At 40.7% G+C, this 11589-nt stretch overlaps 1 protein-coding gene across 2 annotated transcripts in view; it reads right to left on the reverse strand.

The window, feature by feature from the left end:
* LOC115200954 (histone acetyltransferase KAT7) overlaps positions 1 to 10831 on the reverse strand; it is a 29569-nt gene extending 18738 nt beyond the window's left edge. Inside the window, exons 1-8 of one of the 2 annotated variants that reach the window (XM_029764106.1) lie at positions 10640 to 10831; positions 7284 to 7434; positions 4525 to 4761; positions 4295 to 4377; positions 4088 to 4168; positions 3889 to 3987; positions 3595 to 3705; positions 3255 to 3446 (exon numbers count right to left, since the gene is read on the reverse strand). In XM_029764106.1, the coding sequence (XP_029619966.1) occupies positions 3255 to 3446; positions 3595 to 3705; positions 3889 to 3987; positions 4088 to 4168; positions 4295 to 4377; positions 4525 to 4761; positions 7284 to 7434; positions 10640 to 10657 (972 nt within the window). In that variant the 5' untranslated portion in view covers positions 10658 to 10831. Of the gene's footprint in view, positions 1 to 3254; positions 3459 to 3594; positions 3706 to 3888; positions 3988 to 4087; positions 4169 to 4294; positions 4378 to 4524; positions 4762 to 7283; positions 7435 to 10639 lie in introns of both variants that reach the window. The other variant, XM_029764105.1, reaches the window with a different exon arrangement.
* Between the last annotated feature and the right edge of the window lie 758 nt (positions 10832 to 11589).

Genomic DNA, 11589 nt, shown 5'->3' on the forward strand with positions numbered 1-11589 from the left:
GTCGTGTACAAACGCGCTCTCCACTTTCCTCCGGTATCTATTTAGCAAGCTTGATAATGGAAAATGTATTTCGCAAACAGTTCATTCTCCATTTTCACTACCCTTTTTCCTCACACATCAGTGATATCAATGGTGGAGAGCTGCCATCTAGCTCCAGGGAGGAAAATAGTCAGAGGTGGCACCACATGTCCCAGAGTGATGTGGCGAAAAAAATATTCTGGGGCCTTTAGATTTACCTGATCTGATAACCTACCCAGGTAAAACCCTGGAACTTATATGGTATGATTAATCTGTTGTAAAAAGATTGAAAATGGGCTATGATGGGACCAGAGTTTTTACTAATTAGGTCACATGGTTTAAAAAAAACTCCTGGCCTTGTGGAGGATGGTGCCCAGGACCGAGTTTGGGAAACCCTGGGGAAGACTATACAGCAGCTGTTGTTAGTAGCCTACAGTTGATCAGTCTGAAAAATAGTCTTGTTTTCATGCAATACAGCATGTCAGATCACTAATGTTTAGGTGTAAAAGCTGCTACATTTATGAAAGAGTCTGTCGGGAATGATGTGTTATCAAGCTTGCTAAATAGATACCGGAGGAAATTGGAGAGAGCGTTTGTACACGACCCGCGCGGCCTGCGATTTCTGTGAATCTGATTGGTGAAGGCACGCATAGTGCAGTTACATGCACACAATAATATGATTATTGTGGATAGTCAGATTAATATAATAGTTTGATTAAAACGCTTACATACTTTGCAAGAACGATTTTCCAAATAATCCTGTTTACATGGACACATCTGAAATCAGGCTACCTGATGGCACTCTGAAAATGCTGAAAATCGCCAATCAAAATAAACATTCTACCACAGAGTTTGGACATACCAACTTTATATGTGAAAACTACTTCTAAGACGCATACATTCAGTTGTTCCGAATTCACTTCACTCGCGCTAAAGAGGGACGGTCGCTCAGCTGGTGCTAGCATATGCACTGATCAAATACACCACTGGACATCGATTAAGGTGTTTACATGTACTAACAATTTGAAAGATTGCTCAGAAAACCAGATGTTTTAATTGGCGTATGCTTAATTCGATTTTGACCTTATGCCGATTAAGATAAGCAGAGTATTTCATTATTAGTGTGCATTTAAACATACTCAAAAAGCCTACAGCAGCACTCTGATGTGAAGGACAGACATTGTGAGCGAGTTCACAAACCATGTGGCAAATTGGTTAAAAAAAAAAAAAAAAACACTTTGCCCCTATTTTTAACGCTTTCCATCAATATATTTTATTAAACTAGTGCTGCGGCAAATACTGCCTCGCCACATATATTCCAGTGGCCCTGAAAATAGTACTACGAATACGGAGAGTGCCTGACTGAAGAGCTAGACATTTTTCTCCTTGCCCAAGTCCTCCGATTGGCTCAGCACCAACTTCAGACAGAATGTTCCGGCTAGAAGCATATTTTTAGGGTAGTTTTTTTGTACCAGCATACTTTGACGTCAAATTACGTGCATGGTATGCAAAATGCGTGCAGGTTGGCAGGTCTGCATTAGTTTGACCAGTTTTAAGAGAATTACAAGCAGTGAAAACACTCCAACATATTTCTGATAAGATTTTAGTTCGGGTTGGATGTATAATTGATGTGGTTGAAATACTAGCAGCTTTAATGATGCTGATAAAGATAGAACCTTTAGATACGTTCCCTAACAGCGCATTCATTCTCTCAAGATTCTGAAATAAATACATTATATTTCTCTACTCCTGTTCCCGAGTCAAAATGTACATTTGGTGTAACATTTTACTGGAAGAACGGCTTAATTCTGCAGGAGTTAATGTTATATTGGGCTATGTGAGCGGTTATAGGCCTACAGTCAATGTCCACATTTCAGTTACTATTCCATTTAACACATCTGAACAGTACAGTCACCTTGGCCTGCCATATTTCACATCCCCATCTTGCGACTGTCCAATCTGTATAGCGCCTCGCAGTCATCACACATAACATCTTGGATCGATGTTAACTTTTTCTGCCCAAGTTCCCAACAGCATTTGGCAAATGCCGTTTATTTGGCACGCATACAGTTAAGCCTAAGCTTTAGGGCATATGCACCAACTCCAGATAAAAATTATGAAAGAAAAACCGAAATGTAGCCTATAGATATGAATTGCACAAGAATTATACATTTGGGATTTTTCATGCGTTGTTTTCTCTTTATTTAACCTACCCACCCACCTTTAATACACACAATATTTCATGACCCTAAACCCGCACACGGATATAACCGCGGAGACTGCGGGTTATGAATCAACCCATGCATCACTAATGTTTACACAAAAAAAGCATTGACTGACATTCTGGGCAGAGGTGTACCGCAGCCGACAGTCTTGGTGGTTTGTTCATGCCTTAAGGGTGTAGTTACACGTAGCAACTTGGACGCAGCTTTAGTTGCTTGCAACTATGTTGCATTAGGATTGATTCGTGCAACACCCCCTGCCACTGATAAGCAATTCATCTACGACTTGGTTGCATCCAGTTGCAAACAATTCAACTTTGTGCAACTGGTTTCAAGAAAGAGCCAATCAAGACAAATAATTTTGTCACATGATCCATTCCAAGGTTCGAACCCTATGTTGTCATGTCAACACAGCTGCCAGTGCTGTGGGAACCAATACAGAAGAGACATTAGCCCAACGGGAGCTGTATAAATAAATATTGTCATCGTGGCTAGTAAAGATTTATGTACATGGTTTGGCAGTCAAAAAACATCATTTCTTAGGTTAACCCAGACCTCTCTCTGACCAGTTTCAACTGAAATTGTCCAACATGAACTGCATTAGTTGGCTTAGCTCGTTGCTAGCTTGGTTAGCTCGTAGCTAGCTAGCTAGCTTGATGAAACGGTGCTGGCAATTTTATTTTGGCTAGCTTGCTAAATTGTACAGCCAGCTTAACTAACTCGATCCTTATACAATAACCAAACGGTTGGATAAACAAATAATTTGTGAAATCACAATGTAATGCAGAAGATGACATTGGGTAAGTTCAGAATTCCCAAACATATGACAAAAGTAGGTTAAATTTGATTGGCTGTTGCATGCTATTTCAAATCGCATTTGAGTTGTTTTGTGCACCAGCAAAGTGGCTTGAGAAGATGTCACTCGTAACCGGCAACTGCAACTAAAATGGCATGAAAGTTGCTTTGTGTAACACAAGCCTAAGAGGTGATAAGCCTGGCTCTTCATTATCTTACCATGTGTCGTCTCAGAATGGTCTGGCTCTTCATGTACTTGAGGCAGAACTCGCAGACGTAGAGGCGTCCCAGGCGGGCGTACTCCTCAGGGTAGGGCGAGTGGTACCAGGTGTCCAGCTCGTAGCGGCCGAACAGGATGGTCTTGATCATGTTGCTGCCCTCCGTGATCTGGCCCTGGATCCGCAGCCTCTCCTGTGGCGTTTTCAATAAGTGCGAAACAAGAGAGGTGAAATATGAAATTCTTCTAAACAACCAAGATGACCTTATCTACAATACAATCTGTATCCCTATTGGTTAATTATGAATGAAGGAGGTAGGTGCACTGAGGTTTTTCTCTTACCAGATCTTCAGATGCACGTGCCTGGGCTTTTCTAAAGAGCTCCAGGTCATATTCACTTGTGATGTTCTCCAGAAGAGGTTCTCTGGTGTTGCCGTGGCTCTGTCGATGCTCCTGTGGACGAGATGGAGAAATAAAACGGTTGGGTGATGCAGTGTTGATTGTGTCAATAAACCAAGTCTACATGACAACATCACAAAAACTACTTCTGAAAAACGTTTCAAATTCTAAGACACTAAAATGGAAGATCTCCATAGCAAACATAATTGTCCCTTTAGTCATTTGAATATGTCTCACCATGTATTTCTCCTTCTGCTCCTTGGACAACCCAGAGTTCCTCCCTTTCCTCATCTCCGTCACCTGCTCTTTGTATCTCGTCTGTCTTGAAGTGGGAGTCTGGTGGACACAACAGAAATTCATTGTGATTTTTTTCACTTCCAACATGATAAAATGTATCACCTTAAAAAGTATTCAATATTAATTGTATTAATTTTACCTGGTGTCGTGTGGCGTGTCTGTTGCTTTCCTCCTGCACCTTTGCCTCTTCTTCGTGTTTCTCACGAGTGGTTGCTTTCACCTGTCAATAAAAAGGAAGAATACATTTATTGGTGATTTGATTCTCTGTGGCTCTCATCGTAGGAGACAATGAAGTTAATGTACCTCAAAAAACACATAACCAATGGAAAATATTGTTGACATATACCTTGCATTCATCAGCAGAGAGGTTGTGGTAAAGTGGGCATCCTGATACCGCAAAATGCCGTTCATGTTTCCCTGTTAGATGTCCTGCGAGAAACAAGAGAGAAAGAAAAGCAATGAGTTTACAGAGAATACATTTAATTGACTAGAATCATAACAAGAATCATGACAAGTCTTGTTGAGCATCCACTAAACTAGCAGTGGTGCCACTAACCAAATGGTGACTTATCTTACCCAATGAGTTGCATCCCGGCGTGGGACACTTCATGTTAAAATTGTAGGTCTCGTGGCAGCGACGGCGCTTGGGCCGGTGGGAGAGGTCCTTGTCGGAGTCTCTGAGGGCAGGGTCTTTGGCCAGGCTCTCATCGTGGGAGGCATTGGGGCTGGAGATGTCCAGCTCAGACTCAGACGACGGGGCGTTGCCTGTAGGCGTCAACGGTGGAGACTCGTCTTGCTTCACATCAGGTGTGTCTACATGGGCAGGTGGGAAAAACGGCACAACATTTAGCTACAAGGCAATGTATAGGTTGTCCAATAAAAAAATAAAATGATGGGACCAATGGGTAAAAAATATGTTAAATGTGTAGATACTCCTCTAAGACATGGAGCATTGGTTTTCTATCATAATCTGTTCAAAAGTTACTGGAGTTTTTACCCTTGTAGGATGGACAAAATTAGGGTGAATAATTCAATGGAGGCCAGAGAAAAAAAGTGGTAAAAAATCTGGAAAATCGCATTGCGTCAGTTAGGCTGGATTCTTTGTGAGAATTGTCATGCTGAACAGACCGCTCACGTCACATGTGTTGCAAAATAAATGTACACATACATGTTATTCAATCATTGCACCCACACTGCTCACGCGCACCAACGAGCGTCTGCGTTGCCAAGCGCTAAAATAGAAGTTGGTTCTATTTGTGGCACAGAACGCACTGCAAGTCCTGCCTCTCCCATCTCCTCATTGACTTTTAGAAGCATATACCCACATGCCATCTCATTGGTTATACCCACGTGGGTGATTGAAAGATGAACGGAGGTCGGTCGGTTGTGGTAATACACCTTATTATGAAAGTTAGATGCCAATTGCCATATAAAGTCCAAAGAAGAAAAAGCCTGGAAGGGGGACTAGAAATGACTCGGTTGACCGTTTTATGTGTGGACTAATTGTCGGAGTAGAGTTTATATGCCAGGACAAATTAGCTAGCAACAGCAAGCTAGCTAAATTGCCATACATGTTTAATGCTTTTCAACCAGTCCCCAAATTAATATAATTGTTTCAGAGTTTATTTTGATACTTCAACCTGCATGTCGTGATCGCGTTTCGTGTGGAGGGACAAAACCTATTCGCGCACGTGGACCATGGTGTTATTCAATCATTGCACCCACACTGCTCGCACGCGTCAACGGCATCTGCGTAGCCATGCGCTAAAAATAGAACTTGGTCCTGCCTCTCCCATCTCCTCATTGGTTTTTAGGAGCATATAGCCACGTGCGTAATTGAAAGATCAACTGAGGTCCACACTCCAGTCGGTGGAGGTAAATATTTAATGCTTTCAGACCTGTCCTCAAATTAATATAGTTGGTTCAGAGTTCATTTTGATATGTCAGCCTGCGTGTCCTGATCACGTCTGGTGTGGGTGGACAAAATCAACATGTGGTGAGCGGTCTGGATGTAACGCTAACTGACAGGCTCACTGTTGAACTCGTCACCTTTCTTCTCAAATCTGAAGAACATAAAACAATATAGAGGTAAGTTAGATATTGATTTTGAGACATGACATGCAGTATTTTCATATTGTAATATACACTTTTAATATTAATGCGAAATTCCATTCACAAAAATGTTTGTGAATTGTTAACGGAGCACTGAGCGTACCGCAAGCTTTTCATTTTCAAATCCTTTTACATTTAATCTAGCTCATATCATATTAATTTTGCGACCCGCGGATACAACTATGCAGGCACCACCGCAACACATAAAATCCACAAAAGTCGATAGGAGAATGCGGCGGCGCTCTGTCAACAGAGCTTGGTGCTTATTATTGGATGTGTTAGGTTACGAAATCTGAAGTTTTGTATATAATGTTAATGATATGTTAGAGAAAGACCCCACTGAACAATTCCGAACATGAAGAATCATATTTGTCTTGGTAAAATGTATTTTATAACATAAGGAAGTCAAATTTCATCACCAAAGCACAATTTCTTCCACTCTGTGCGGAGTGGGTGGCAGAGTTTCTGTTAGCAGGTAATAACCAGGAGAAGAAGAAAAAGTCCCATTGCGAAATAATACTTTTAGCCTAGTCATTGATGGAAATAACAGGCGATGTAATTTGACTGGTCATGCTTATCGGTCTAGGTGAATTTGCATAATTTAGTGGAATTAAATTGCCGAGTGTATACAGTATATTCAATATGTAGCCCATTTTATTTATTAGACTTGTACAGCATACAGATACAGAGCCTTTGAGAGGAAAATCTGTCAGACAGTGCAAGAGCTGCTGTTGCAGTAATCTGAACAATTTTGGGTCAAATCATGACGTCAGCGATCTTCAGGTCAGAAAATCTGAGCTCTAGAAAGAGGCCAGAGTTCCCGAGTTGGATGACCGTTCAAAACTATTTTTCCCCCAGTCAGAGCTTGTTTTTTCCCCAGTTGATGAATTACCATATTCTAAATATGATTTCTGTCATTCTGAGCACAGTGAGTGGACCCCCTAATCAGGTTACCCACCCAATGCATATGGGTCTGTTACATGTCTTCATCGTCCGGTAACTTTTTATTTTGCCGGTCACATGTCTGGCCAGACTTTTTCCTAACAGAAACCCTGGAGGGTGGACACCCTACAATGTAGGATACAATAATGGAATCTTTTAGCAATTCTTAGCCCCCACAAGGTCTCCTAGACAGGTGACTGTCTCACTGTTAGCTAGCCTAACTATTTCAGTTGCGATGTAGGTTTTGATTCACAGCTAAAGCATCCATCCCATGGCTTTACCTTGTGAGCTTTGGCTGAGGCGCAGAGATGCTCTTGTGAGGCGTGTTCTCTTGGGTATGTTTCCATCACTCTCCGAGCTGTTCGTCTGTTCCCGCTCAGCAGAAGAGTCTGAATCTTCAGTCCCATCAGAGCCGCTCCCCACATGCACTCTCTGTGAGAAAATGAAATAAAGCAGGATTAGTAAGGTTAATGCTAGAACATAAGATAGCTAGCCATTTACTTTCCATGGTGGCTCTAACGTTAGCTATAAGTTAGCTTGCTAGAAGATACTCACCCTACCGTTAAGCTCGTTTACACTGAGCTGCACTGAGGTCGGAACGCAACCGTGGATACATTAAGACATGGAGCCGAAAAAGGGTACCTCGATGCAGGGATGGGATATGCCACTGTACTCCAAATTGTACCTTTATCCACACTAACAAGATTGAAATACTGCTAGTTTCCCTGGAAAACTACCCTTGCTGTCCTCATGCTAGCTAGCAGTAGCCACCAAAGCCATTTTGGAATGGCAGTGTCAGCCAATCAGCTCCTTTGTTGTTCAATGCAATGTGCCATTCTGTAATGGTTTCTGTGGCTACTGGTTGGGTGTTAGGGGACAAAATGAAATTGAGGTTCTGGTATTATATTTTGTATTCCATGTTATATAGAAGAACACATAACACCTTATTTCATGAGGATAGGATTCTTAAGTTCTACACATTTTGTTCAATATCTCAAGATAGGGTGGTCATATTATTAACAAATTATTAAATTAAAATGCTATATTATGCAAATTAGGCAGTACGGAATACATAATTACAGTAATTTAAGACCAATCATTTAAGGTAGGCTTGTCATACTATTAACAAATCTTCATTATTTATGCAAAACTGAGTTTGTAACCATTTGAAACATTTTATGAAATTAGAATACTACTTTATGCAAATTAGACACACACACACAGCACCCCCCCCAACACACACACAGCCTTACACAGACACACACTTCTCAGCAAGCCCACACACTCACACAGCAGCACCCCCACCAACACACACACAGCCTTACACAGACACACACTTCTCAGCAAGCCCACACACTCACACAGCAGCACCCCCACCAACAGACACACACAGCCTAACACAGACGCCCACTTCTCACTAAGTCTGAACTGTAACACAGAAGGCTACCAGTCTATAACATTGCTTACTTCTAGTAGGCCTAGACCTGAGTTGGGTTACATTGTAATGATATTTTCAGTCAAAAGATGTCCGATGACCCTGAAACACCCTCAGGACTTTCCCATACTTCTTGGCAATACAATATCACATCGATTTTACTCTGATAGGTTGAGGAATACCCATCGCAAAAGAGCAAATATGAAACACACGCAAATATGAAACACACGCAAATATGAACACACCGATTTCAAGGGTTTCACAAAAAAGGCTGTCCAACAGATTTGAACGTTCTTAGCACGGCACTTGCTTTACATTTAGACTCATATCATGTTAATATCATAACGTACAGTATTGGGATTTTAAGACATGGTTAACAACTGCCACGTTGTTTTCAAATTATTTATCATGTATTTTGACGACCACATTATTAACATTTAGTATAAACAGATTTGTTTACTGCGTTTATTTGAATAATTATTGTATTACGTCCATTGTTTGTTGCTTCACCTTAGCCCAATATTGGACTAATGGAGCCAAACGTTACTCCTTAGTCCAAGGACCTTACATGTTCTGTTTAAAGGGCAAATTGGCTCTGGAAGTCAAAACAGGAAAATACTCCATCTAAACGTGAATCGATTCTCAATTGCAGTACGGTCCTAGAAACATAAATCCCTTTACGTTCATATCACATCAAAATAATTTCACAAATGCAAAATAAACACGTACTGTACACTTTTTTAACTAGTTTTAACACAGTTGCAGCCGACAGTATTTTTCAGTGGCAACATTTGTGACGTCTGTCTTCCGTTTACACACAGGTGTTCCAAAAATGCAAACAGCTAATTAACACAGGTAGTCCACTGTGTCTTTCTTCTGTTTTCCATAAACAAGCACTGTAACATGGAAATATGGCTGTGTGGAAATTCTAACTCTATAAAAAGGTGTGTATCAATTAAATATTTAGTTTTTTGAAAACTATTTCTCAGCAATATGAAAGATAAGGTCCTTATTGTTCCAAAACCAGCCATGCGTGTCAAAGTTCAGACCGAGTGTTGTGGCTCTTAACAAAACTCCCCCCTACAGAAGACACCTTCCGCCAATTACTTTTATGTGTAATGTAATAGAACTGAGAGTCATAACCAAATAACCAAGGGCGACTAACACCCTACTACTGGTAGCTAGCATGAGGACAAAAGGGGATGTTTTCTGCGGAACCTATAAGTATTTCAATCTTCTCGGTGAAGTAGTGTGGAAAAGTTAAATGTGGGGTATCCCAACCTTGCATTGAGGTACATTTTCCGACCCATATCTCGCTCTGACTCCATGGTGTCTAAAAGGCACTGCCTGGTCAAGCCGAGGTCTGCACTGGCCGTGCAGCTTTTAAAGTGATACGGCTTCTGCAGAAGTCAGGGCATTCATACTTCTTGTGCTTCACAGAGCTGTTGTGAAGGAATTTGTCAAGGAAGTGAGTCTGTGTTTATACAGGACCCACCTACTGTAAACCAATCATGTCAATGAGGAGCTATATATGGAGCCCTCAACATTGTTACAACATTTGGGAGGCGCACAGCAATGTGGTATGGAGCTCAATTTGGCCTCTGAATGCCTACGGAGGCTGCGCAATTGAGTCACACCCTCCACCACATTTTCAGATCAAGTACACATTGGCTTTTAATGTAAGCAAGATTGTGTTCCGACCTCAGTGCAGCTCGGTGTAAACAAGCGTAATGGTAGGGTCAGTATCTTCTGGCATTCTCTAAATGAGCTAGAAGTAGAATTATTGCCACTTCATCAGTAGCTAATAAACAATTTACCAACGTTAGATTATTTAACGTTAATGTATCAAATTCTAATAATTGAGATATACAGTTAGGTTGTTAGTAGCTACCCGCGCCACGATAAAATATGAACATAAACAAAGCCTGGCTAGTACAACACAATATTAGCATCAGCTATCTAGCTTATAAGCGTAAAAAGAGGCCATCTTGGCTAGCTAACTAATGGTTATGCATTTTGTTTATATACAAGCTAACGTTAGCTAACAACGTAAAATACTTTCAAATCGACACAATAGAAATGCGCATTTCAGCAACGTTATGCTAACATAGCTAACTGTTCTAGCAAGCTAAGTTAACGTTACCGGTATTTGACTTGGCTAGCTTATCCAGCTAACCATCTTCCGACATATATTTGTCTTACCTGTCTTCTACGGGGCATTTTTGCCTTGAGGAACTACGTATAATAACTGCTGTGGATGGAACAAGTTTAGATTCGTTTTTTTTACTTAAAAAGTTTGTATGTACACACAATATTAGCTAGCTATGTCTCGCGCCACATCTTCCGTTTGGAACACCTCTTGTGTTTTTGTGTAATGTGGGACTGTCTCCACTGGGTGGCAAGACAAGGTACATGGTCCAAGCCAATGATGTATATAAAACCAAAAATCATTGGTCTAAGGCCTAAACCTTTGAAAGATACAGTACAATTCTGTATCTTTCTTTCGAATTTGTATGACTCTTTTTTTACAGTTCTACTAGCTTACATACATTTATACGAGTTGTAAAGCTATCTGTACTATGGGATAACTATGTGTTGTCTGATACCAAAACCAAAGCAAATGTTATCCCACCGATCGGTTGTAACAATACAGTCTATATGGTAACAAGCCTATTTGTTCTTCTCAAGGTCACTGCTCATCAAAGGGTAAATACATACATTAGCTGCTACACCATCAAGGCCTGGCTTTGCATCTATTTGATATTGGTCTCTGGACCATTGTTTGTGGTAACAAAGTAGTTAGTATCACTGCAAAACAGAAACTTCCTTTATCATCTTAAAAGACACTGTGTCATTCAATCAAACAGTAAATACCATGGCACTAGGCTTAATCATTTACAGCTGAAGTCGGAAATTTACATACATTTAGGTTGGAGTCATTAAAACTCGTTTTTCAACCACTCCACAAATTCCTTGTTAACAAACTATAGTTTTGGCAAGTCGGTTAGGACATCTACTTTGTGCATGACACAAGTCATTTCTCCAACAATTGTTTACAGACAGATTATTTCACTTATAATTCACGGTATCACAATTCCAGTGGGTCAGAAGTTTACGTACACTAAATTGACTGCCTTTCAACAGCTTGGAAA

Source organism: Salmo trutta, chromosome 10 (genome assembly GCF_901001165.1).
Source record: "Salmo trutta chromosome 10, fSalTru1.1, whole genome shotgun sequence".
Classification (NCBI taxonomy): domain Eukaryota; kingdom Metazoa; phylum Chordata; class Actinopteri; order Salmoniformes; family Salmonidae; genus Salmo; species Salmo trutta.